The sequence below is a fragment of the Pongo abelii genome, chromosome 10, assembly GCF_028885655.2.
Source record: "Pongo abelii isolate AG06213 chromosome 10, NHGRI_mPonAbe1-v2.0_pri, whole genome shotgun sequence".
Classification (NCBI taxonomy): Eukaryota; Metazoa; Chordata; class Mammalia; order Primates; family Hominidae; genus Pongo; species Pongo abelii.
The window spans coordinates 112,650,888-112,677,472 of record NC_071995.2 but is presented as its reverse complement, the minus strand read 5'-3'; the positions used below and the strand labels follow the sequence as shown (position 1 = coordinate 112,677,472).

Sequence of the window (26,585 nt, the reverse complement as noted above, 5' to 3'; positions counted from 1 at the left end):
AAACACCACAGACCGGATGGCTTCAAACCACAGAAATGGGCTGGGTACAGTGGCTCAGGCCTGTAATCCCAGCACTTAGGGAAGCTGAGGCAGGAGGATCACTAGAGTTCAGGAGTTCAAGACCAGCCTGGGCAATGTAGGGAGACCCCGTCTCTACAAAAAAGAAAAAACTTAGCGAGGCATTGTAGCATGTGCCTGTGGTCCCAGCTACTCGGTAGGCAAAGGTGGGAGGATTGCTTGAGCCCAGGGGTTCGAGGATGCCGTGAGCCATCATCACACCACTGCACTCCAGCCTGGGTGACAGCGAGACCTTGCCTCAAAACACATTTTAAAAATCCAGAAATGTGTCTCACAGTTCTGGAGGCCGGAAGTCCAAAATCAAGGTGCTGGCAGGATTGGTTCCTTCCGAGGGAAATCCTGTTTGGTGCCTCTTTCCTGGCTGCTGGGGACAGTTGGCATCCTTGGTTTGTAGACTCATCACCCAGTCTCTGCCTCCATCTCCCCACGGCATTTGCCGTGTGTCTCTGTCTTCACATGGCCATCCAATGACACTAGTCATTGGCTCAGGGCCTGCCATTCTCGAGTATGACCTCATCTTGACTGATTACATCTGCAGCTACCTATTTCCAAATAAGGTTACATACTGAAGTACAGGGGGTTAGGACTCAACATGGCCCCTCTTGCGGGACAGGGTCTGACCATAAGAGCTACATTGTAGATAAGGAGCACAGTTGGATGGGTTCCCATCCAGACCCTTCCGGTTATATGATTCTTCACAGCATATAAGAAACAAGAGCAGCAAACCCCTCCTCTTCTTGTACCCACTGGTGCTCTCTGCAACCCAGAAGCAAAGCAAAGGGCCTTCTTAGCCACTGTTGCTCTCCACTGCCAATGCTCGAGCACCTGGAGCCTACTGCTCTTTAAACCAATGCCTTTCCGAAAGCTGTCTGCTGAGAAAAAGCAGCTGCAAATGTGATGTCTACGGTAGCAAAACAACAGCAACGAGAAGTAGCATCTATTGAGTAATTATGGTGTGCCCATGCTGTTCTAGACGCTGTTAACTCATTTTTGTCCCTGGAACCATTGAGATTGGCATATATGAACATACCCATCTTATGGATAAGGAAACAGAGTCCAGGAAGATTTATTTAACTTGCCCAAGATCTTCAAGTTAGGACCTGCAGGGTCTGTCCTTCCTGGGCAGGGTGACCTCAGACTCCAAGCTTTTGGCCACTATGCTTACAGCCTCTGTGCCATGGGAGTGTTTGGGGATGAGCCCATCCAGTCAGGGCGTCCCTGTGCAGTGCCATTGAACTTGAGACCTAGCAATGTTTAAGACGGTACTGATCACTATCGTATGATTCTGTTCCTATGAAATGTCCAGAATATGCAAATCCATAGAGACAGAAAGCAGACTGGTGGTTGCCAGGGGCTGGGGGACTGCTAGCTAAGGGATGTGCGGTTTCCTTTGGGGGTGATGAAAACGTTGTAAAATGGATGTGATGACATTTTGCACAGCTCTGTGATTATACTAAAACGCATTGAATTGTCTTCAGACAAGCAGTGTATATAGTATGTGAGTTCTGTCTCAGTATAGCTGTTAAAAAGCAGAAAGAGGGAACCAGGCAGCATGTGGGAGTCGGGAACAGCAAAGAGTAAGCAGGAACAGCCTGTGCCAGAACCCAGGCTGCTGAGCTGGGGGTGGGAGCTGGGAGTGCAGGGCTGGGGGAACCAGCAAGGAGGCAAAGGGCACTGGCAGCAGAGACAGAAGGGGCCCCTTCAAGAGCAGCGTGGGGGACAGAGTCACCAGGGCAGTGAAGGAGAGCGACACCCGGTGACACCCAGAGGCCTGCGCGCTTGTCATCCGGCGGCTGGCCAGGGCTCGGCTTTCTCAAGTGGCCGCCATGCAGACAGCCGGGTGGGAGGCAAGCCCACTAATGGGGTCGCCCTCCACAGATCGGATGACACGCGGCAAATAGACGGCTGCCTCGGCCCAGGCACCAATTACAGCCCAGACGGCGGATATATTGACTGCTCAGTCACTTGCAGCTTTCTCCCTGGGAATGCAACCCACTAATTAAATAGATGCGCCCAACCGCTCCCCAAACCCTCGCTAGAGATCAGATGTCACGGGGCCAGAACCTGGGCTTTGGCATCTGAGACGCGGGCAGGCAGCTGGCGGGCAGAGTGGAGTGTCTGCCGTGCTGATCCAGCTGATGTGCAGTTTCACTTCTTGTCCCTCTGCAGAGAGCCTTCAACGCCCTGTGTCACAGCACCCACTTGTACGGCCGGAGGCTGGTGCTGGAGTGGGCCGACTCCGAGGTGACCCTGCAGGCCCTGCGGCGGAAGACGGCCGCGCACTTTCACGGTAGGAGCGGGATGGTCTTTTGGGCTGACTCATGGGCCCCCTGCAGAACACAAGAGGTGGGTGGGGCATCTGAGAGAACTGCCCTCGACCCAGCAGGCTATGGGCACAAGGGCTGCCAAGCACCTCCTGCTGGGCATCCTCCCGCAGCCCCTCCAGACCTGCTCTCCACTTTCCTTGGGCACTCCCTGCCAGGAGGCTGGCCTGTGTAGAAGTATCTGGGTTCTGTGCCCTTTTGGGTTGCAGTCGGGTTGGGTCACTGGGGGCCTTGGCAGGAAGAGACAGAGGTCAGAGTGTTTATCCCTCCCTGCCTGCCAGGTTGCCAGGTCACAGCTCGTGGCTGTTGGCTCTGTCCTCACAGTGCTCTGTGTTCAGATTCCAGTGTCCGCAGGGCAGGGATGCTCACGGCCTTCCTGCTGGCCAGCCCTGGGGACCACACTCTTGCCGATCACTTTCCTGCATGACGCCATCCACTTCCTGCTGGAGGGCTGATGCCCACAGGTCTCACTCACCTCTTACCCACCTTGGTGGTGTCACGTGGCCTCAGTGACTATTCAGGTGGTGGCCAGAAAATACTGAGCGCCCACTGTGCCCTCATGCACCCACATGACAGTAACCAAGCAGGGCCCTAGGCTCAGGTGGAAGAGGCTGGGACACATTCCTCATCAGGTGGGCTAGAGAGGCTTCACTGCAGAGGTGACATCTGTACCCAACAAAGGGCTGCCTAAGCAGGAGGCCAGGGGCAGGGGAGACCCCAAGGTTGGAGCAAGCTCGGTATGTGTGAGAAACAGGGAGGCCGGCGTGGCTGGAGGTGAGGGAGGAGAGAGGGAGACGAGGCAGGGCCTCGTTTTCTCCGAGAGGTTGTGTTGAGTCAGGTGAGGAGAGGGTGAGACAGCCCCAAGAATCGCTCCACCCTGGGCACATGGAAGGTATGACAGGTAACCCTTGCTGTCGGGTACACACCCTCCAAACTTGGGATATCAAGGGGTACTTGACCTTGATCCCCATCTCCACAGCTCCGCCTCCCATCACAGAAGTGCTTCCACTGTGGCCTGGGCCCGGCAGCAAAAGGGCAGCTGCTGGCTTTCCACCCACTTTGGATCCCGCTTACTTGGCGATGGGTCACCCAGCTGGGGAGCTTCTCTGTCTTTTGCATGCCCAGAAAAGCCAGGCTCCGTGATAGGCAACAGTCCTGTCTGTGGTGCCACCCGTGGTGCTCTGAGGTCTTCCTGGCACGCCACCGCATTCCTCCCCACCTCATTGTCGCCTGGGTCCCAGGTCTCAGGAGCTTTCCTGGATGGGGCCGCCATTGTGCCCTCATCCATCCCTTCTCTGTGGGGCAGCTCAGGGCCTCGGGTGTCACCTGGGCACAGACTGGGGGTGTTTGCTGCCAGCATCCCCCAACCCCACTTCTCTGTGTAAATATGGAACCTGTCTACACAGGTTCTATAATCCTGTGTACACCTGCCAGGAGTGATTATTCCCTCACCTGACCGGTGCAACTCTGTTGCCAAACCAGGCAGCACCTTGGGAACAGTTTCTCTTATGGAGATGGGAGCCTTCCAGTGGGGCCACTGGTCTTGCTTAGGGTGAAACGACTGGGCTTCTGAGAAGAAGCGTCTCAGCAATGCAGCAGGACTGCATCCCCCACAAGTGGACTTGGAACTCCAGAGATAGCAGGGAAGCCCCTTGATTCTAGCCCAGCTAACACACGCTTCAGAACACTGCCTCCTGCCCGTGCCTATGGTCTTCCCAGACTCCTCCTTCCTCCCACCGCACCTTTCCACAAAGTTCATTGCTCCCCAGACTCCAGACAGGATTCTGTGCCTTTGCACAAGCTGTTCCCTCTGCTTAGAATGCCTTGCCCCTCACTTTTTCTTTTTTTTAAACCGGATAAATGCCTTCAAAACCCAGATAGAATGACACCTCCTCCAGGAAGCCTTCCCTGTTCCCTCCCCCTCCACAGGTATCAGTAATTTCTCCATCCTCTACTCTCCTCTTCTGTCGCCGTGCCTTCTTGCCAAGTTGTAACTTATTTCTTTACGGTTTGTTATCCTCTCTGGACCCGTGCCTTCCCAACATGGGGGCTGTGTCGTGCTCATCTCTCTTAGTGATCAGTTCTTCCCTGGGTCCCCCGTGCCCAGCACAGTACCTGGCACATGCCAGGCTCCCAGTCTCAGACTGGGGAATATTTGAGCTGAGGCAGATGTGGAACCAGAGAAATGAAGGCTAAATACACAGTTGCAAGCTCACAACTCAATAAGACCCCAAATCCTGACGTGCAGGAAGAGAGCCTGTCCTTATCGACAACCATTGACAAGCCCAAATGCGCCCGTCGGCAAATGTTTGTGTAAGGGACTCTCCCCGGAGTGGAGACGGGGGCTCACCTCCCCCACCACCCCCATCCCCCACCCCCGGGGCCAGCCGAGGAGTGCAGGCTTAGCGGTTCTGCCCTGCCTTAGAGAGAAGCCCCCTTCAATAAATTGAGTTCCAAAGACAGCACTATTGCCTCGCCACAGTGGAAAGACTTGGCTGGCAGCATTTCTGTGGGATTGACTGTCTCCACAGCCACTTACCAGCCGCCAAGGCCCAGACAGGGGCAGATAGAATGATAACAGTAACAAAGACAGTTCTTCATTTGCCTACATCTTCCCATTCACTCCCTAGCAGCTCTACGAGATGGGCACTATTAGCCCCATTTCACAGATGAGAGAACTGAGGCCTGCCAAGCACTGCAGTAATTTATGATGACTAGTGTTTATTAAGCACTTACTGTGCATCAGAGGGCCGTCCTCACACCAGCATCATCTCAGTGCTCACAGCAACTGTAGCAGCTGTAGGCAGTGCTATGTCTACTCAGCGAGGAAGTGGCAGAGTTCAGACTTGATCTCCAGACCATGTCTAGAGCCTCCCACCCCACCCACCGGTCCCAACTATGTTATACTAGCAAACGTCACTCAAGAAAAAACTCCTGGCCAGGCGCAGTGGCTCAGGCCTGTAATCCCAGCACTTTGTGAGGCCGAGGTGGGTGGATCACTTGAGGTCAGGAATTTGAGACCAGCCTGGCCAACATGGTGAAACCCCGTCTCTACAAAAAATACAAAAAAATAGCCAGGCTTGGTGGTGCATGCCTATAGTCCCAGCTACTTGGGAGGCTGAGGCAGGAGAATCACTTGAACCCGGGAGGCAGAGGTTGCAGTGAGCCAAGATCACACCACTGCACTCCAGCCTGGGCTACAGAGCAAGACTCACTCCATCTCAAAAAAAAAAAAAAAGAAAAAGAAAGTCCCAGGCCCTCACTAAACCTGGGGTGTGTGAGTGTTTACTGACTGCATGGCTTTGGCCCTTCTGACTCATCCAGACCATGAACCTAAGATCTGCAGGGTTCCTTCAGAAACTAAGAGAATGAATAACAAATCATAATGACAAACACTGCTGGCCCTTCAGAATTGGCACAGCGTGTGTTCATAGAAGGCCCTGTCATGTGCATGTTTCGTTGTCCCCATTGTATAGATGAGGAAGCCGACGTGCATAGGTGAGATAAGGCCCCTCAGGGCGGGCTTGAGTGTCAGAGCCGCGTGTTTCCACCCCTCTGAGTCCCTCTGAAAGAACACTGTCCTCCCAGGTTCTGGAAGGGGACATCAGCTCTGGGCTCCCCGAGTGTGTCAAAGATGAGCACTAACGGACCCTCCCCACTGCCACGGGAGATGGGCCGAGGCCCCAGGAGGGAACAGAATTCGCACAGGAGCCTTATAGAAAGACCCTGTCATGCCATGGCAGCTTATGGGGGTATAGGCAGTGCCCATGGAGCAACGGGATGCTGGGGCTCCCAGAGCGGAGTAGTGTCAGAGCTCTTAACCACCCCAGGGGCTGAAAGGGCAGGGGGAGGAAGTGATGTTCCTGGGGTCCAGTGAGGACAGGAACCTAGGAGCAGCTACCAGTGGGCACTGCAGTGTGGAGGCACACAGCCCCTGCCAGAGGACAGCAGCAAAGCAGGAAGAAGGGGCTGGGGACAGAACAGCTGCAGCTCTCTCTCCTGCGGCCCTCGGCTCTCCGGCCGCGGCCTCCCATCAGGCCATCCCACCTGTCGGCCACAGGCCCAAATTGTCCCTGTGACACATTCAGTGGGGTTCAGCTTTCCGGGGATGGAGCAGGACAGAGGATGGATGTGGAGGGACCAGACAGAGAATGTCCAGCATGTATGGTGACCTACGTACATGTCAGTGCATGTTGCCACGGGTAGGGGTTGTGTTTTCCTGGGGGCAGGAGCAGCCCTGAGAAACGGTGCCCGGGTTGGAGAGGATGCTGATATGGTCCTGGATGTGACCCATCCACAGGTGTCAGGGCCAAGCACAGCAGAGTGTCAGACCTCCCTGCTGGCCTCACCTGTGGGGACCAGGAAGAGGGGGCAAGAAGGTGGCCTGAGAGTTTGGAGCCAGAGTCTGAATTCCTCATTGCATTTTTCAGCACTGTTTTCCAAAGAAACATGATAATCCCTTGAAAACAAAAGAACACACTCTGTAGAATACAGCAAGATGTGAGATGGGGATTTTTTTTAACTAAGAACCCATGGAACTTTTTCTTCCAGTATGGTTGGCCTCAAAGGGACTGGGAACGCCTGGTAATTGCGTTTGTGTCTATGTGTGTGTCTGGCAAGAGGATCTTTTGTTTTCATCAGATTTTCTAGGAGATCATGGGCCCCAAAAGGTTTAGGAACCACCAGCTTAGGAAAAAGAGCGTCAACTTTAGAGTCAGCAAGACCCGGATTCTGCATTCTGGCTATGTGTCCCAGAGCAAGACCCGGATTCTGCATTCTGGCTGTTGTCCTGGGGCAAGTCGCTCTGCCCTGTGAGCTTCTGTTTTCTCATTTGAAAGATGTTAACGGGAGTACCCCTTCTGGAATTGATTTGATGGTGATCAGGAAAGTAACAAAAGCCATAGTAGCAGCTTTCCTTACTGGGGACCAGGAACTCTTCTAAATCCCTTGCAGTGAGGGGTCTCATGTCATTCACACACCACACCGATGAGTGAGATGCTGTTCATCTCCCCATTCTACAGTTGAGGGAACTGAGGCACGCAGAGATGAAGCACCTTGCCCAAGGTCACACAGGCAGTGAATGGTTGAACTTGGACAGTACTCAGGTTTACCTCTCTATCTGTCCTCCCCTGGGAGTGTGACACTGGATTGGGAAAGTGAGGTGATGCCTGGAGTGTGTCCAGCACAGAGCAGGCGCACTAGAGATGTCAGTCTCTCTCACCCACTGAGACACCCGTTGTCCGATTGATGTCTCTGGGACACAGGAGGTGCCCACAGCAGCCTCAAATGTTCAGAATAGGCCTGCTGGCCTCCTGCCCTCCTGGCCAGACCCTTCTCCCCACCCTGTGCCCTTTTCCCATGGAGAAAAATACTCAGTTCATTTGTGTGAAATCCACATTGTTCGGAGCTCCCGGGGCCCTGGCAGACCCTAAAGGGCAGGTGGTGTCCATGCCCAGTTCCCTCCCCTGGCTCCGGCCTCGGCCCTGAACTCTGCCAGGAAGGCACTCAGATCTCAGGTGGAGGCTGCCGAGCTCTGAGGCCACAACAAAGAGCTCCCTGCAGAATGTGGGCTACAGAATGAAAGGCAGGCATCGTAACATTCGGCAGGGCCTGGCAGGAAGATGCCGGTGACACCGTAGCCTGTGAGCCGCACTCAGGGACAGTGGGAAGTGGCCAGAGCAGATAGAGTGGAGCTTTGGCACCAGCCGAAGCCCTGGATGTGGTCGGTGCCCCACCAGTGTGAATTACCCTAGAATGCCCCTGCCCCTGGGCTCAGCTTCCCAGCTCCCAGGACTGGCCTCATCTCCCCTGGGTCCCTGAGGCACCTAGGTCATAGTAGAACGTTCAATTTGTAGTTCAAGCTAAATAATACCAATTATCATTACCGTAACTAGCAATCTTCATGTGTCAAGCCTTACTTGGCGGCCAGGTACTATCTGCAAGCTTTCATGGGTATGAGTCCTGCAGAATCCTGGGAGGTAAATACAGGTCCTCAGATAACATCATTTTATCATAATTGATAAGAAAAAAATGGCTTCCCATCCAGGGCCACTGTCTGTGTGCAGTTTGTGTGTTCTCCCTGTGGTGTTTGCGTGCTCACCCTGTGGAGTTTGTGTGCTTTCCCCGTGTTGTTTGCATGTTCTCCTCGTGGAGGTTATGTGTTCTCCCTGTGGAGTTTGCGTGCTTACCCCGTGGAGTTTGCGTGCTCACCCCATGGAGTTTGCGTGTTCTCCCCATGGAGTTTGTGTGCTCATCCTGTGGAGTTTGTGTGCTCTCCCCATGGAGTTTCTGTGTTCTCGCCATGGAGTTTGTGTGCTCACCCTGTGGAGTTTGTGTGTTCGCCCCATGTGGGTTTTCTCCAGGTCCTCTGGTTTCCTCCCACATCCCAAAGCCATGCACGCTAGGTGAATTGGCACATCTCAGTGGTCCCAGAGTGGGTGAGTGCAGTTATGTGTGTGGTCGGTGCCCTACCTGGGGTGGGTTCCCTCCCAGTGTCCTGAGCTGCCAGGAGAGGCTCTGGCCACCTGCAGCCGTGAACTGGAATCGTTGGGTAAATCATTATCTTCCTTGTTTTTACTAATCTGTCTTAAATGTACATATAGCTCACATTTATTTCAGTGTTTAATATTTAGACATTTTGGTGTCTTTATTCAGAAGTTTGGTGATGTTTTTGTTATTAGAAATACATTAGCGTGTAGGAGTTTAGCTCTTGTTTACATCCATTAGCCTGTGGTAACATTGAGTTTGTTATACGTCTTTTCACTAAAAGTTGCGAGATTGCCAAAAACCTATGAACCTGTCAATTTACTGTACTGTCGCAATCCTCTGTTTTAGAGATGAGAAAACTAAGGCACAGAGAGGTCAAGTAACTTGCCCAAGGGCACCCAGCTACTGACCACAGAGCCAGGATTCAAACCTGTGTTTTCCACCATCCTGCTGTACCGAGTCTTTGTATCAGCTGTTCTGAGCGGCTGCTGCTTGCATTTTACCTGAATGTGTCCTCATACCCGTTCTGTGACCTCAGGCAAGTCGCTCTGCCTCAGCTCTGTCATTGGTACGATGGGGCCACAGCGCCCACCTCGTTAGGGAAATGGTGGGGCTCCAAGGGAAGGATGCCTATAAAGGAGATGGCGCACAGCTCCTGGCACATCACGTGCAGTCAACAAATAGGATTGTTGAGGGGCCTCATTGTCATTCGGGGCACTCTCTCTTCCTTTTCTGAGTTGCCAAAAATACTCCCACTTTCTTTGCATTCCAGTCAGGCCAGGCTAAGGGAGGATGCTCTCTGGGCAAAGGACCGAGACACAGAGACGAGCCCTGGTGTTTATAAGCCTGGGCAGTAACACTGTGTGTGTGTGTGTCTGTGTCTGTGTGTCTGTGTGTGTGTAAGTAGGAGGATGGGTATACCTGACACATAAACATTGCTTGGGACTTGTGTGTGTGTGTGTGTGTGTGTGTGTGTAGTAAGTAGGCTGGGTATACCTGACACATAAGCATTGCTTAGGACATATGTGTGTGTGTGTGTGTGTGTGTGTGTGTGTGTATTAAGTAGGAGGATGGGTATACCTGACATATAAGCATTGCTTGGGACGTGTGTGTGTGTGTGTGTGTGTGTGTGTGTGTAGTAAGTAGGGGGATAGGTATGCCTGACACATAAGCATTGCTTGGGACGTGTCTGTGTGTGTGTGTGTGTGTGTGTGTGTGTGTGTGTGTAGTAAGTAGGGGGATAGGTATGCCTGACACATAAGCATTGCTTGGGATGTGTGTGTGTGTGTAGTAAGTAGGGGGATAGGTATGCCTGACACATAAGCATTGCTTGGGACGTGTGTGTGTGTGTGTGTGTGTGTATGTGTGTGTGTGTATATGTATGTAGTAAGGAGGACAGGTATGCCTGACACATAAGCATTGCTTGGGACGTGTGTGTGTGTGTGTGTGTGTGTTTGTGTGTGTGTAGTAAGTAGGGGGATAGGTATGCCTGACACATAAGCATTGCTTGGGACGTGTGTGTGTGTGTGTGTGTGTGTCTGTATGTATGTAGTAAGTAGGGGGATAGGTATGCCTGACACATAAACATTACTTGGGACGTATGTGTGTGTGTGTGTGTGTGTGTCTGTATGTATGTAGTAAGTAGGGGGATAGGTATGCCTGACACATAAGCATTGCTTGGGACGTGTGTGTGTGAGTGTGTGTGTGTAGTAAGTAGGAGGACAGGTATGCCTGACACATAAGCATTGCTTGGGACATGTGTGTTTGGGGGTGGGGTAAGGAGGAGGACAGGTATGCCTGACACATAAGCATTGCTTGGGATAGGATGTTTACATCTGGCCACAGATGCCACCTGTTCTCCCTTGTCTCCATGGCATAGCACAGAGCCTGGCACCTTGTAGGAGCTTATTAGTGCCCAGGTGCCATGAGGAGAAGGAGGAGGACTCGCTGCTCAAGCAGCAACTGTAATGTCCTGCCTTCCAAGGCAGTTACAATAACTCATTATGCTCCGCACCCAGACTCGAGCTCTCTGCTTATCCAGGTCCTTATTGGCAGCCAAAAGAAGCTTGTTGTAAACCCCCCAGCCCCTCCCCACCAAGCAGAAGCCTTCATTTTATCCATTGTCCCTGTATAATGGCAGGGCATTATATTTTTCCTTGCAAGTTGATGCTTGCAAAACACCTGTCAAATTGAACAGCGAAGGACAGGGCTTTGAAAGTCATTGTAAAAGTTGGCCTGAGTAGGCAAAGACCTTGACACCAGACGGAGATGCTTTCAAAAGGGAATAGCAAGACAGACGTTTTCCACCAAACTGCCCTCCCCATCTCCCCTGTCCTCTTCCTGCCCCTGCCCGGTGCCCCGCGCCTCCTCCCTTCCTTGCTGGCCAAGAATCAGGTTTCTCATCTCCAGCGCAGCAGCCCCGTGGTAGGTGAAGTGCTTTTCTTCACTGCCTTGCATGTGGGAGTTTGAAAAGAGAGAGCAAGGAGGGAAGAAAGAGGAAAGTCCACCGCTGGCTGTGTCCTTTTCTTCCCGAGCGTGTTACAAACCAGCAGGGTCACGGCATCGAGAAGCTTTCAGGGCCACGGCAGGCCACAGTACCTGCGAGCGCAGCCGAGAGAATATAATGGTATGGAAGAAATCCGTGCGCAGAACCCTCTGTTTTACGGCGTTCACAGCCAGGGAGGCCGGGCAAACAGGCTTTTATTTGGCCGGGAGCGTGGCTCGGCTTCCCGTGTTGTCTTATTCCAGCTGGGGAGGACTGATGGGCTGTGGTTAGCGTCTCTACCTTTCACCTCCAGAGCTGGGAGCGCAGACATGACCAGCATGGCGAGTGGCTGGCAGTGGCGCCTTCCCCCGCCTGCCCAAGCCAGGCTGGGCTGGGGCGGGAGATCTATGAGCAGAGCGCCCAGAGAAGCGCTCTTCCGGCATAGACGGGTGGCTGTCCCCATGGGTCGCTGGCCTCTAGCAAACAGTCACCCTCCCAGCCTCACGGGGGGCAGGGAAGGAGCCTGCTTGCTAGAGCCCTGGTCCCAGCAGCCCCCACTGACCCCGGCCCCCACTGCCTCCCAGCCAGAGTGTCAAAGATGCAGCTTTTCCCCCACACCCCTCCTTCTCGTGATTCTCTTGTCATGCCCCTCCCCTGGTCCTCCTCGAATACCACAGCCTGCTGTCAGGTGCTCACGTGTGCAATTAAGATCCTTCTCCATGTGACATTTTATCCTTTGGGAGGGTACAAGGCCCTTTGCCCACCCTGCCTGGGCCCCACATCTAACACAGAGAGGAGGCACTCAGTGACCATTTGTGGGGTGAAAAAATGAACATACATAAGAACCTAATCATCAGAATGATGATTAGAATTTAATTGAGCATCTAATAGGTGCTGGACACTGTGTGAGCATTAACTCAGTTCATCTTCACAGTCACCCCACAAGGAAGGAAGCCGGGCTCAGAAAAGCTGGCTAATGTGCTCCAGGCCCCACGCTTAGCCAGGTGTGCGGTTGGCACTGGAGCCCTGTGTGGTCAAAGCCAGATATTCCTAACTGGGTGCTTTGAAGCACCGCTGGTCTGAAAAGGCAATCATGTAAGTTCTTATAAAGATCAAGTCAGAAGGAAAGGAAAGAAAGAGGGCAAGAAAGCTTTGTCATGGACCTACCATGTGCAGAGAGTGATACCAGGTGGTTTTACATAACTCAGTCTGATTTCAGGCTCACAGCTCCCCGAAGAACAGTGTTGCTTCCATTTTACCGAAGCACAAACCAAGACCCAGAGCAGTCTAGTGCCCGGCCTGAAGGCATACAGGTCTGGACACTGCAGAACTGTAGTTAATGTCTATACCTGGGTGTTCCATCATACCCTATATCCTCAGCACCTCCTAAATCCCAAATTGCCCTCTCTTTATTGGATCTGGGTTCCTGATCCAGGTACAGCAGCAGTTGCAAACCACAGCCTATAATCTATTTTTATAAATAAAGTTGTATTGGAACACAGGCATGCCCATTTGTTCATATATCTTCTAGGGCTACTTTCTTCCCCTGCAAGGACAAAGCTGAGTGGTTGTGACGGAGACCCTATGGCCCACCAAGCCTAAAGTTTTTACTTTCTGGCTCTTCAAAGAAAGGGCTTGCAGCCCCTAGGCCTTCTGAAGTGGCTGCCCTTATTTTATCCAAAGGCCAGGAGTGGCTAGTTCCTCCCACGGTGACTCCCCACTTTCTCAGAGCATATAACTCTAGAGGCATCATAACTGTACCCCCAGTGCCCTGCAACTGGAGTCCTGTGCTTAGATCTCCAGCTTCCCTGGATAGGAGGCCCCATTTATTCATTCATTCATTCTACAGTTCTTCACTGATTACCTTATTATCAAGCCGTGCTCTAGGCACTGAGGGCAAAGCAGTGTACAAAAGAGAAAGTCCTCCCTCATGGAGCTGATATTTGAGTGAGAGAGGCAGATGATTGCCCCCTTCCCCTGCCCCACCAAAAAAAATAAATAAATAGCAACAAAGTTCTAATGATACCAAGTCCTGTGGTGGAAATTAGGAAGGGTAACATATGGTTGGATGCAGTGGCTCATACCTGTAATCCCAGTGCTTTGAGACGCCGAGGCAGGAGGATCACTTGAGCCTAGGGGTTTGAGACCAGTCTGAGCCACATAGGGAGACCCCGTCTCTAAAAAAAACTTTTTAAATTAGCCAGGCATGGTGGCGCACACCTGTAGTCCCAGCTACTCAGGAGGCTGAGGTGGGAGGATCGCTTGAGCCCAGGAGTTCGAGGCTGCAGCAAGCCATGATTATGCCACTGCACTCCAGCCTGGGCAACAGAGCAAGACCCTGTCTCTTTAAAAAAAAAGAAGAAAAAAGAAGCATAATGAGCTCTTCAGGACCAGAGAGGGAAAGGAGAGATTCCAAATATGGTGGTTGGAAAGTCTTTCTGCCAAGTCAGCATTTCTGTATGATTCAAAGGGACCAACCAGCCAAAGATCTGGAGGGAACTATCCCAGGTAGCAGAAGCCACAGGTGCCAAGGTCCTGGGGTCAGAGTGTGTTCAAAGTAGGCAGAGAAGCCAACAGGGGTTCCTCCTGGGGCCTTCTCTGGCCTGGCAAGAAGCCCAGCTTGTATTCAAGGTGCAGTGGGAAGCTCCCAGAAGATTTGAGGAGAAGAGTCTCGAGACCCGATTCACACTGTCAGACCTCATCCCCTGCATTGTAGAGGGGCAAGAATGGAGGGCAGAGGTCCCATCCAGGCCAGCAAGGACCATGCAGCAGAGGCTGTGGAGGTGGGGAAGCAGGTGGATTGAGCATTTTGCGTAAAGGTAGAGCCGGCCAGACTTGCTTCTGGAAGGCAGGAAAAAAATCAAAACTGGTGCATAGGTTTTTGCTCCAGGCCACTCACAGGATGGTGGTGCTGCGTAGTGAGTGGAGGCCCAGGAAGGTGGGAAGAACAGGTGGCTGGGCAGGGGTGTTCTGAATGTGTTGAAGTTGAGACACCTATTAGGACTCCCCTCGATGTCAGGCAGATAGATCTATGAGTTGGGAGCTCAGGGGCGAAGTCTGGGCTGAGATATAACTTTGGAAGTCATCAGCAGACAGATGATATTTAAAGCCTGCAAGAGTTCACCCCCCTCCCCACTTCTGTAACTTAATCATTCACAGGACCATACATTTTCAAAAGACTGGAGACCAAGAGAGTCTGTTATCCCCACGTCAACCCTTGCGAATAGGCCGCCTTGATCTTGCCCATGAAAACATAATCATCGGGCTTTAAGTTCAAGCAAGGATGTGAAGCCACAGAATTTGTTATTCAAAATATCCCTTGGTGGTGGTTCCTTCCATCCACCTGGAGACAGAGGTTTTCTGTAAGCTTCCCATTTTCATTCCTTCACCTGGGTCCTTGTTGTTTTCTCCTGGAGACTTGACTGTGGCAGCCCTTCCTCCAGAGGTGTTGAAGGCCTAAGCAGGAGGTGGACAAAGAGGGAGACTGTCCCGGATTGCCATAGCGGGTCCTGACAGGAAAGGCCGAGACTGGGTGGGGCATGGGGATATGTGGGTGATTTATCCCTGACCTCTTTGAAATGATCACTTTTCAGCCAAAAGTGGTGGCTCACGCCTGTAATCCCAGCACTTTGGGAGGCCAAGGTGGGTGGATCACTTGAGCCCAGGAGTTCAAGACCAGCCTGGCCAACACGGCGAAGCCCTGTCTCTTCTACAAATACAAAAATTAGCCAGGCGTGGTGGCGTGCGCCCGTAATCCCAGCTACTCAGAAGGCTGAGGCAGAAGAATCACTTGAACCCGGGAGACAGAAGTTGCAGTGAGCCGAGATCACACCACTGCACTCCATCCTGGGCAACAGAGTGAGACTTAGTCTCAGAAAAAAAAGAAAAAAGAAATGATCACTTTTTGTGTTCAGGGTAGTGTGTTTTAACCTATCTCCAGCTCCTGGTCATGTTGGGAAGTGGTTCCAGGAGAGGTTGAGGTTGCCCAGGAAACCCACTCTTTCTCACACCCCTAGCTACCTCAGCTGCTGGAGGCTGAATCCAGAGGAGAAAAATCAAGGAGAGGGAATTCTTTCGGTCAAGGCAGTTCCCAAGTGTGCGCCCAAGTGGTGCACATGGCTGGCCGTGCAGGGAGCCATGATCAGAGAGCAAAATCCTTCTCCCTGCAGTGGTGCAGGGAGGCTGGGGGGCCTGGAGACCAGCTGGAGCAGGTATCGCCCAGTCACCACCTCCTACTTCCTTCCACTCCCCACGCCTGAGCCTCGCTGGGCGGTGTTTTGGAAATAATTCCAAGTGCTTCGGCAATATCCCGCACACTCTCTTCCCCTTCCCCCGGGAGCGACTGTCCGTGCGGGGAAGGTACTTGCTCCCAATCCAGCTAAATTGTTATTGACTTGTGTTCTCTGCGTTCCGCAAACATTTCACTCAGCCGTCGCCAGCAAGGCCAGGAATCCCTGCTAGGGCTAACGGGGAAGCCAGCTGTGCCGGGCCATTTCTCGTGCTCTTCCTCATCGATCACAGAATTAAACTGACAGAAGGAGAATTTCAGAGCGACTTGGGAGGGGCAGGGGCTGGGCCAGGATTGGACAAGGGTTTGGGGACTTGGGGACCACAGTGCTAGAAACAGGGACAGGAGGAGGGTGGGTTTCCCTCCAGGGTTGTAGCTGGTGGTAGGGGGTGGCCAGTTTTATTTCTGAGCTGTAGGCTGGCCCAGCCCGGAGAAACCCAAGGAAAACACACAGACAAGGTTTTTATTACTGCCTCATGACCACAAGTGAAAGTAGTGGGGTTTGGTAGACAGAGAGGAGACAGAGAAAAGAGCAGAGACCACACTGGCAAGTTGTCGGCTGAAATTAGATCTTTATTTTGCCTACCAAATATGAAAACAATGGTTTTGAGTGAATCATCACTATTTTCCTATTGGAAGATTGGACCTGAAATTCAAGATTCTGACCTCTTCTGAAAAATCAGATTTGGCCAGCCTGGTTCCACATTCCCACAGGGCACCAGGCCCAAGGAATGGCTGCACGTTTATACGAAGGCTGGGCTTCTGCTTACCCACAATGCATAGCCCTCCCTGTAGTCTTCCGCCGACCCCCTGGACTGTTTGATGCCGTCATATTCCTACCTGGACCCTCGAGCCTTTGCACTTACACAGCCTGGTACAGACACCACTATACCTTGGCCCTATGAGATGTTACCAGCTGCTCCCTTTCAGCCTCTGCTTTCCAACCCAGGGCATATGCCAAAAGAAAAGAGATCAGTAACTAATGTGGACCAAACCCTAAGACTTGGGAGATTCCTCCAGACCTGAGGCAGAGGAGTAGGGGATGCCTTCCCACCTTTCCTGGTTCTTTTTCCCTTTTCCCTCTGCAGTGAGTCACCTTCACCGGGACACTCCCCTTGCTTCCCAGCCTGCACAGGTCTCCCAGTATCTGTAACTAATACAAACACGTGGGACCAAGTCTAGAAGCCCCCAGGCATATAGCCCACGCCCACAGCCCTAGCTCAGGGTAACTCCACGGGTATCCGGGCTGCAGCACCTTCACCGGCCCCTGTGTATGGGGTTGTGCGTGGCCAGTCATAGAATTCTGCACACACACAAGACACCCAGAGCACAGAGGGAAGTTACTCCACCCACTGACCCAGTCTCCAGCCACTCAGGGAGCCCAAGTCCTCAGCACCAAGATTAATAACATCAGTCATCATAGCAGTCATAATACCCCGTGCCCACCCCAGGCCATTTGCATCAGAACCTCTGGAGGGAGGATCCAGGTATCAGTGGGTTCCTAGCTGATTCTGTCAGACAGCTGGATTGAGAACTAATGGCCTTTGAAAAGGAAATTGCTGCTACATGGCCCAGGTCTGTTGATGCTTTTCCTGTTGAGACCCTCCCTCCTAGGGAGGCTGGGCTAGTGTCCCCCCACTGCAGGGCAGGCTTTACTGTGCTGTACCAGCAAGGCTGGAGCCACCCCTATCTGAGCTCAAGGTCCTGCTTGGAAAGTGTGGCCACTTGACTCTTCAGAGCCCTAGTGTGGCTGCTTCCTCATCTGAAAAGTGGGACAATGATGTTACCCAGCTGGTAGAATTTCTGTAGGAAAGTCCAGAGCCAGCCTGCTGCTTAGAGCCAGCAGGTGCCTGAGGAGTGGTCCCTGTGGCTCGCCCCTCAGCTTTATCTTGGGCAGCTGGATTTCCCCTTTGCTGGGCACTGCCTGTCCTCTGGGGTGGCCTCACAGGACCCTTTGATTGTTAGCTTTCATGTTTGCCTGGCACCTCAACGGGCCGGGCCCTGGGCTAAGTGATCTCATGCTTTATCTCATCAAATCCCCTGTAGTGGCTGCTACTACTGTGTCCTGTCTACAGAAGAGTAACTTTGGTAACTCAGAGAAGGCTAGGACCATCAAGTGGCAGCACTCAGGTCCCACCTCGTCCTGTCCATCCTGAGCCCCAGTGTGGCCCCCATGGCTGGTGGTTTAGTTTATCCTGTGGAGTTTTGTTCACTGCCATATCCCCAGCATCATTCCTGGCACATAGAATATGCTGGGTCATGCTTGCTAAGAGTGACTGAAGGCAGGAACCCTTACGGTCCCCATGAGATAAGCAGAGCAGGCACCGCCCCCATTTAACAGGTGGGAGCACTGAGTTAAGGAGCTTAGCAGCTTCTGAAAGTCCCACAGTGGCAGAGGCCCGTCTGCGGCCCAGGCTCCTGCCCACCCGCTCTGCACAAGGACCCTCTCAGATCATACCTAGTTCTTAGAAGGACTCGCTGTGTTTTAAAAAGGCACAACTGGCTGGTCGTAGTGGCTCACGCCTATAATCCCAGCATGTTAGGAGGCCAAGGCGGGTGGATCACTTGAGCTCATGTCCAACATGGTGAAATCTCATTTCCACCAAAAATACAAAAATTAGTTGGGCCTGGTGGTGCACGCCTGTAATCCTAGCTACTCGGGAGGCTGAGGCACAAGAGTTGCTCAAACCCAGAAAGCAGAGGTTTCAGTGAGCTGAGATCACTCCACTGCACTCACCTGGGTGACAGTGTGAGATTCTGTCTATTTAAAAAAAAAAAAGGCACAGCCCTAAAACAGCCTCCTGTATCAATAAAGGGACATTGGCTTGGTCTTAGGAGCCAGGCCAATCTCCTGAAGAGTACCCTTTATTCTGTGCTTACCTAATGTGTGCCTGCTGTACACAGAGCCCTGAGATGCAGACCCATCTGGGTAGGAGAGCTCTGCCCGTGGGGGCTGCAAGATCTGAAGCCAGGGAGGACAGGGAGAGACCCAGGCAGAGGCACCAGCAACTGAGGGTGGGGGTCTGGCTCAGCCAGCCTTCCAGAGCAGGCAGCCTCCCAAGCCAGGCCAGCCCCCGGGTGCCCAGCCCCCTGCGGTACCCACACCATGGCACCCTCATACTCCCCAAGGGTGGGAGCTACAGGTGGCTGGTGTCCCCCAGCAGCCTAGGACTGCACACCACCGAGTCTGAAGATTGTGGTGCCTCATTCTGGCCTCCACACTCTGCCCCAACCTCCTTCCTCCCCTCACCCACCTGTGCCCCCGACCCCTGCCCTTCACCCCGGCCTCTTGGAATCAGTTCTGTCTCCAACTTAGCGGAGTTTGTCGAAGCCTTGCCTATTCTCTGTCTCAGGAAGTAGCAACTCAGGAGCCTCCAGGAACAGGAAGAAAAGCCCCCTTAAGTGAGGCTTCCTGTCTCCAGGGGCAGCTAGTGCACAGCCTCATCAGTTACCTGTAGGCAGGGAGGGGACAAGTCTGCCACACTCACAGGTTAGCCATTCCAGGTTCAAGAGAAACTAGAGGTGCAGATTCTCATGTAGCATCTCCCTGTTTTTGAACATTAGTCACTGATTTCTGTATTCATGGCAAATCATGTCAGCAAATCCAGACACTCTTCTGTGGGCCCACAGTGGGAGGCCCTGCTCCATCCCACTGGTCACTTTTTTTTTTTTTTTTTGAGACAGAGTCGAGAGCTGCTGTTGCTATCCTCGTGTTATAGAGGAGGGGAGTGGCCCACCCTCGTGCTCTCAGTAACAGATTCCATCAACAGCAGTAAGAATGACCAACCTGTATTGACAGCTTGCCGTGTGCTAGGCACTATTGTGAAGGCGTTACATACATATATTCATTCTTTTAATATCCTTACACACCCTAGGCGTGTACATTTCATCACCATTCAGTAACTGCAGAAACTGAGAGGAGCCCAGAGAGGTGAAGCAACTTACCCGAGGTTGACCAGCCAGGAGCAGCAGAGTTTGATCCTGGCAGCTCACCCACCCAGCACCCTGCATCTAGCACCCTCCACCCTGTACCTCAGGCCTCTCCGCTCAGAATCCAGCCCTGGGCTTCCTGGCCCAGTGCTTTTCCCCTCCCCGAGCTTTTCACGCCTGCCTCATCCCAGGGTTCCTTTCAGAACTCCCTTCTCCCCTTATCAGCCACGCTCCTCTCCCCCAGCTTGCCTTTCCTCAACGTCTGCTTCCAGAACAAAACCCCAAGAAGCGCTTTCTCTTGTCCTCCCGACGCCCCCCCGCCCTTTCTCCCTGCCTGCGCCTTTCTCCCTGCCTGCCTGTGCCTCCCATGCAGGGCCGACAGCTCCAGCCAGGGAAGGGAGAGACACAGGCTGGCATTCTGTCAAGGAATTAATTGAAAAATAAAATCATTAGGTGGGAACTCCAGAAATGCAAAAATGGTGGTTGGAGGTTGAGGGGGAGGGGGGCAGGACTGGGGGGTTGTCGGGGGACGGCTGAGCTTTTTGTCAAGTTAATTTCTCGGGTATTGATGTTTGGTGACATTCACTTGTTGTTTATCTTCGGGTGCAGCTGTAATACTGAAAGAAAATACACAGCTTGTTTCGTTTATTTATTTTACACCTTTCTCCGGTTCTGCATTATGTTTGTTTGGTGAAAACCCACTGAGGCTTTTGATGTCGGGGAAGTGGGATTTCAGCAGCTGTTCCCTGCAAACAGGGTGCTCCTCAAGGAAGCAGGGCCAGTGGGAGGTGCGGGGTGTCATTTGGTGGGAACTCGGGGCCTGATGTGTCCTCCAGGGGGCAGTTGGGGGCCCAGCCTGAACCATGGCAGATATGCCAGGCCCAGGAGCACGGAGGCTGGCTTATGATACATGAGTACATAGTTGGCAGGTAAAGGAATGAGATGTTTTGGTTCATCGAGGCCACAAAGCCAGGCTCCGCGTAAGAGGCCCCGCCCCGTGAGCACTCACTGCCCCAGTGACCAAGAGAGACACGAAGTCAGCATCTTTCCTATCAATAATAGTAACACAGGTGTTAGTCTCAGCACCATCGACTGAGCCCTAACCAGGGGCCGGGCATTGCCCTTTTTACTCATTTCAGCCTCACCACAACCCCTAGTATTTCCATTTTACAGGTTAGAAATTGAGGCATAACTATCTGGTTCTTTCTCCATCTCCCCCTGCCAGACCAGAAAGCCTTAGGTGGTGCCAAGCCAGGCTTGTTCCCCACCATGCCCAACCCAGAGCAGGTGCTGCAGGTGTCTCCGTCATGTGAGGGGATGAGAGCAGGAATGAAGGCTCTGAACAACTGCTCTTGGCCTCGTCTCAGCTGCTGTTTGTCCTTCAACAACCTACACTACTTGACCCTCAATTTTCCCTGTCATTCACTCCCTCAGTCTCTCAGCACACATTTATTGAGCATCTACTATGTGCCAGGCACAGTTCTGGGCATTGGGAATGCAACAGTGGACAAAACAGACAGAAGACAGATAGTAAAGTGGAAACATGACACGCAGTGAGACCGGGAGACATGCTGTGGGGGAAGTGGACAGGAAAGGGATTAGGAAGTGCACATCAGGGCACTCCGAGGACTTGGGATTTTAAATAAGGAGGGAAGCTTCACTGAAAAGCTAAGGCCCCTGAGTGGCTCCGTGGAGGAAGAGCATTCCAGACCAAGGGAACAGCAGGTACAAGGCCCTGAGGTGGGAGTGCTGGAAGCCAGGAGCCAGGAAGGGGCCCAAGTGCCTGAGCAGAGTGGGAGAGAAGCAGAGAGGTGGCGGGGCCTGCTCAGTGGCCCTGGCAGCCGACGTGACAACTTTAGCTTTTCCCCAGGTGAGATGGTGCCCCTGGAGGCTTGAGCAAAGGAACGGCATGCCGTGATGGAGGATTTAACAAGCTCCCTCTGGCTGCCGTTCGAGACCAGACTTCTGGGAGGGGTGGGCAGGGGAATCCAGAGGCGATGGTGGTGCAGCCCAGGAGTGCAGGAACGTGGGGAAGAAGCGCCCCAAGTCCAGGTCTATCTTAAAGGTTGAGCTGACACAATGGATGAGGCTAGAACTCCCCTCGCCAGTCCCTCCAAGTTGTCAGGATGTGGGAGAGAAGAAAAAATCCCATGCCGCCACCACTGGCCATCCCTTAGACCCCAGGCCAGGCCTGGCGCAGGAAGGCAGGGACCCTGCCCCAGGAGTGAGCTGCCACCCCCAACTCATCTTAGCAGATGGGAGGGGCGCCAGTGATCGCCTGCAGGCCCTGTTTCGTTGCATTCTATTTTCCAGCTCCTATTACCTGCCCACAAATTCAATTTCCAGAGGCCATTGTGCACCTCCAGGGCTGGCGATTATAAGGAAACCAAGAGTGTCTAGGAGGGCACGAGGAAGGAGAGGAAGCCGGAGTCTGAGCCCTAGGCCGCCAGCCCCCACCACCCCAGCCCACCCTGTTCCCCTCTCCCTTTTCATGATTAACAATGATGGGTACAGTGCAAGGCCTTGAGGCTCCCAGGTGGCAGGCAGGTGGGCACCTCCCGCACCTTCTGCACGCTCACCATGGGGCAGGCTCTGCTGTCTGTCTCTCACCCTGGCTCCGTCCGCTCATTCCCCTTTCTGGGATATTTCACAAGCACTTGCTAGGTGCCAGGCAGTGTGCTAAGGCCAGGGACACAGCAGTGAGACAGCATCCCACACAAAGAAAGACCTGCGGCAGTGTGGGTAATAAAAAGTGCCAGGGGGTGGGGTGGCATTGGAGCTCAGGGGTAGAGGGAGAGGGAGATCTGGGTGCTGCCGGTGCAAAGGTCTTGAGCAGGGAGAGGTGGGCCAGCTCCAGTGACGCCTCCAGAGGAACTTGGGGCTTTCTTAGGGAGTGGTGGATCTGACGCACACGTTTTAGAGGGATCCCTTGGTGGGAGGGGGGTCTCTAGTGAGGGGCTGAGAGGTACTTGGATTGGGGTGCAGCCATGGAGATGATGAGAAACAGGGTCAATGTTTGAATTGATTTGGGAGGGATGAGATTGAAGAAACAGGTTCAGAGAGGTGAAATCGCTCACCCAGGAACACGCAGAGGGAAACCAAGTCTTCATCTCTGGGCCAAGCACTGTGCTGGCCCTGGGGAGGTCTCAGTAGAAAAGGCTAGGCCGCTGCTGTGAGCTCCAGGAAGCTCACAGCCTGCGGATGAACGGAGGTAAAGGGCCTCAGGGTGATGTATTTGGGGAGGTGTTTGAGCCGTGGAAAGGGAGATTTGGACAGCCTCTTTACACTGCCTCTGTCTCATCTGCGAGCAAGGCTGCTCATTGACAAGTGGTTAGACTAGAAGAGGGACTGAGAGGAAGCCAGCCTGGATCCCAGCCTCCCCCAGCCTCGCTCTTTTCCCAGAGGGCCAAGGGGCCCCACACGTCCTCTCCTGCCACCATTGATCCCCTTGGAGTTCTCTGCCTAGAACCCGAGACTTTCATAAAAAGCAGAAAGACTGTGAGCTTAGGTGTGACTGGGGTTCGAATTCTGGCTCCACCACTTCCTAGCTGGGTGACTTCAGACCTGCCTGTCCGTGCCTCAGTTCCATCTCCTGCAAGAGGCAGTATACCACCTGCCTGTGGGGTTGCTGACAGGAGTGGAGCCATGGCTCATGATGGTGCCTAATTAGGAGGTGCTTGTGGGGCTAAGCCCACCAAACCCTTTCCTACCTCCATCTTTTCTTCATGACCCTGAATCCCCTCTCCTAACAGAAAACTCCTCTGCATTCTTCAAAGCCCAAGTCAAATAGTCCTCCTCTTCAAAGCCACCTCTAATTGTCGTTCCCTCCATGCCTCCTCTGGAATCCTTGAGCTTTGCATATGTTCTATTCATCCACCACTTATTGAGCACCTGCTGTATGCCAGCCATGTGCTACACCATTAGCCTGGCCTCCAAGAAAACAGAAACAGCTTGTACTTGTCTCTCCAGCCGTTGCCCACTGCTTGGCTCAGCCTCTCTGAAGGGTTTCAGCTTCCTCCAAGCCAAGCTCTGATCTGCTGTGAGGAAGCAGCACAGGAGACCCTCTCCCTCTTTTTTCTCGAGGGAATCCTTTCCCCTGCGGGTAGAAGATGGGGAGGGGATGGCCAGGGAAGCAGGAGAGTTTCTGGGGGTGCGAGGGAGGCAGCCCCGCCATGGTGATGCTGAGACTAACCCTAGTGTTTCTCTCTCCTCCTCATTCCTCCTTTGATTCTCTCCCCTACTCCTTGTCTTTCTTCATTGCCCCGTCCTCTCTCCCCCTCCCTCTGTATCGTCTCTCCCTCCACTCTCCCCCCACTTCCCTCTCTCACATTCTCTCGCTTCTTTTCTGTCTCCCCGCACCCGTGTTCTGCTCATCTCTCCCCTCTCCCTCCTTCCTCTGTCATTTCTCTCTTCCTGCCTCCCAACCCTCTCGGCTGTTCTTTTCTCCTCTCTTGCCATCTGGGCTCCCACAGAGCCCCCGAAGAAAAAGCGGTCTGTGGTGTTGGACGAGATCCTGGAGCAGCTGGAAGGCAGTGACAGCGACAGAGAGGAGCAGACCCTTCAGCTGTGAGCTGGCGCCGAGAGGGTGCGTGGCTCCGGGGCCCTGGGGACCGGGACAGCCGCTCCAGCTTCTGCACTCCCCACCATGTGGGCTGGGGGGCGGGGCAGGGAGCGGCAGGCGGCCCCACCCTGCACTGGTCCAAGGTCGGAGGGGACGGGATGAGGAAGGCCTCAGGCCACTGCCCAGTGGCCCAGGCATCCTGGGTTTCACCAGTGACACGTTCTAGCAGACACTGACTGCACACCTGCTCTGTAGCAGACACGGAAGAGTGCAAGGGAGCAGCCACGTTAGGAAGAGAGACTTGGGAACAGCTACACAGGGAGCTAGAACCCCTGCTCCCCCTGTCCCCACCCCAGGAGAGTAAGGGGACGAGGGCCAGCTCTCTGGCATCAGGCTGCTTGGACATGAAACTCCGTCTCCAAGCTCAAGCTGGGAGACCCTGGCCCAGTTTCCTTATCTCCTTGGGCCCAGCCTTCCCCTTGCTAGCTAGTTCTTACCTCATAAGATTTGAGAGAGAAATAAACGCAGTAATGCATGAAGAGTGCCGGGCATGGTGCTGAGCCCTGTTCCTGCACTCCCTCCAGGGCTGCTGAGCTAGAATTCCCACCTATGTCTTTCCAAGGGACTGTTCACGGCTTGGGACTTGGTCTCTGTCCTGCCTCATCCTCGTCACTTGGGACCACGAGCCCTGGTTCAGTCATCCAGGGAAGCCTCCCAGCAGCTCATGAAGCATCGAGCTCCAAGCCCAGATGCCAAGCTCCCTGGCTGAGCTGAATGATGTCACTCATGGTGGATGCGTTCTGCTCACTGGCCCAGAGCCCTGTGAAGTGCATCAAGGTCCTCTCCGCTGGCCAACAGCATCCCCAGGCTTCTCTCAGGCGCCCATGTTCACATTTTCTCCAGCCTGAGACGCAGCCTCCTGCCTGGAAGGGCCTGTGCCAGCACCAGCCAGAGGGCAAGACGGAGAGGGCAGAGCAAGAACTGCACTGCATCTCACTGCGGTCTGAATCCAGACATCACCGTTCCCCAAGGTGCGACCTCAGACTAATGACGTCCTGTTTGAGCCTCCGTTTTTCTCTCTAGGAAATGAGGGTGATAATTGTGCCTACCTCAGATAGACAGTGCCAGAATTAAGTGAGTCAAGCCAAGTAAAGCCCAGAGAAGTTTCTCATCAGCACTTTTGTTTTCTTCTTCATTTAGAATCACTGGGTGGGGCTCCAAGTGAGAGTTCGGGAATCTTAGACTCTGTGCATAAAACATGGTCTGTGCATTTTGGTGGGGATGAGGTTCCAGTCTTCATCCAGTTTTCGGAGTGGCCCAGAGCCCAGGCAAGGCCACACAGAGCTGGCAGCCTGCACGACCAAGCGTGTGCCTCGTGTCCTCTAGGGCAGACACCCCCTTAGCCATCCAAGCTCATCCCTGAGAATTCGTGGAAACAAAAGACACAGAATGGCTCATTCCCCAGCCCTTTATTTTTTATTTTTTTAGAGACAGGGTGCAGTGGCATGATCATAGCTCACTGCAGCCTCAAGTGGTCCTCCCACCTTAGCCTCCCAAAGCTCTGGGATTACAGGTGTGAGCCATCACACCCAGCCACATTCTCCAGCTTTTATAGTGGGGTGGCTCACAGAGTCACATCGACCACAGCCTTCTGGATGTGGGGGCTGAACAGTGTCTCTGTTAAACCACACCCAGGCCAACCCTCAGGTGACCAGGGTCCCAAGTTGCCATGGGTCGTGCGGAATGACAGGGCTGGAGACCTACCCCATGCCTTCCCACTGCTCGGATCCGTGAGCTGGATCGTGTCCTGTTCGGCGGCACATGGCTCCTTCTAGCTGAACTTTCTGGTCTATACAATTTGTACTCATATTTCCACACCACCAGAGCCAGCGGGGATGGCTGGCTGGTCACCAAAACTCAGGTGTAGACCCACGGGCCTGGTGCAGGGGCAGGCATCTTTTGGCACTGACTTAACTGGCCCAGAGGATGCTTCTAGAACCTCCCCCCAGAGCAGGATTCAGCATCGTCCAGGGCTTGGTGCAGGATGAGCAAACATGGGCTCTGTATTCGGACCTGCCTGGGCTCCATAACAGTCCACCACTCTCCAGCCTTATGAACCTGGGCAAGTGACTTAAGCTGCTGAGTCCTCAGTCTCCTCATCTTTAAAATGGGGTGATGCAAGTAGCATCTCCGTCACAAAAGCGTTATCAGGCCCAGGCAGCTGCAGGCCCCTGCCAGGGCTCACACAGTGAAATGATGGGAATCAGGGCTGTATGACCCTTCCTGCGTCACTGCCTTCCCTGTGGCCAAAAGAAAAAGCCAGTGAGCTGGGGAAGGTTCAGGAATAGAGGAGGGAGAGCTTCCAGTCACTCGCCAGGCCTGGCCTGGAATTGGCAGTGGGGAGTGAGGCAGTCTAGAGGCCATATACTGAGC

General features: G+C 53.5%; 1 protein-coding gene across 3 annotated transcripts in view; it reads left to right on the top strand.

Annotated features, from left to right (window-relative positions):
- RBM19 (RNA binding motif protein 19) overlaps positions 1-25,326 on the top strand; it is a 142,684-nt gene extending 117,358 nt beyond the window's left edge. The window contains exons 23-25 of one of the 3 annotated variants that reach the window (XM_024257175.3): positions 2,248-2,368; positions 24,064-24,176; positions 24,737-25,326. In XM_024257175.3, coding sequence (XP_024112943.2) covers positions 2,248-2,368; positions 24,064-24,161 — 219 coding nt within the window. In that variant the 3' untranslated portion in view covers positions 24,162-24,176; positions 24,737-25,326. The remainder of the gene's footprint in view (positions 1-2,247; positions 2,369-24,063; positions 24,177-24,736) is intronic. The other 2 variants (XM_024257173.3, XM_054527651.2) reach the window with 2 other exon arrangements.
- Positions 25,327-26,585: the final 1,259 nt, after the last annotated feature.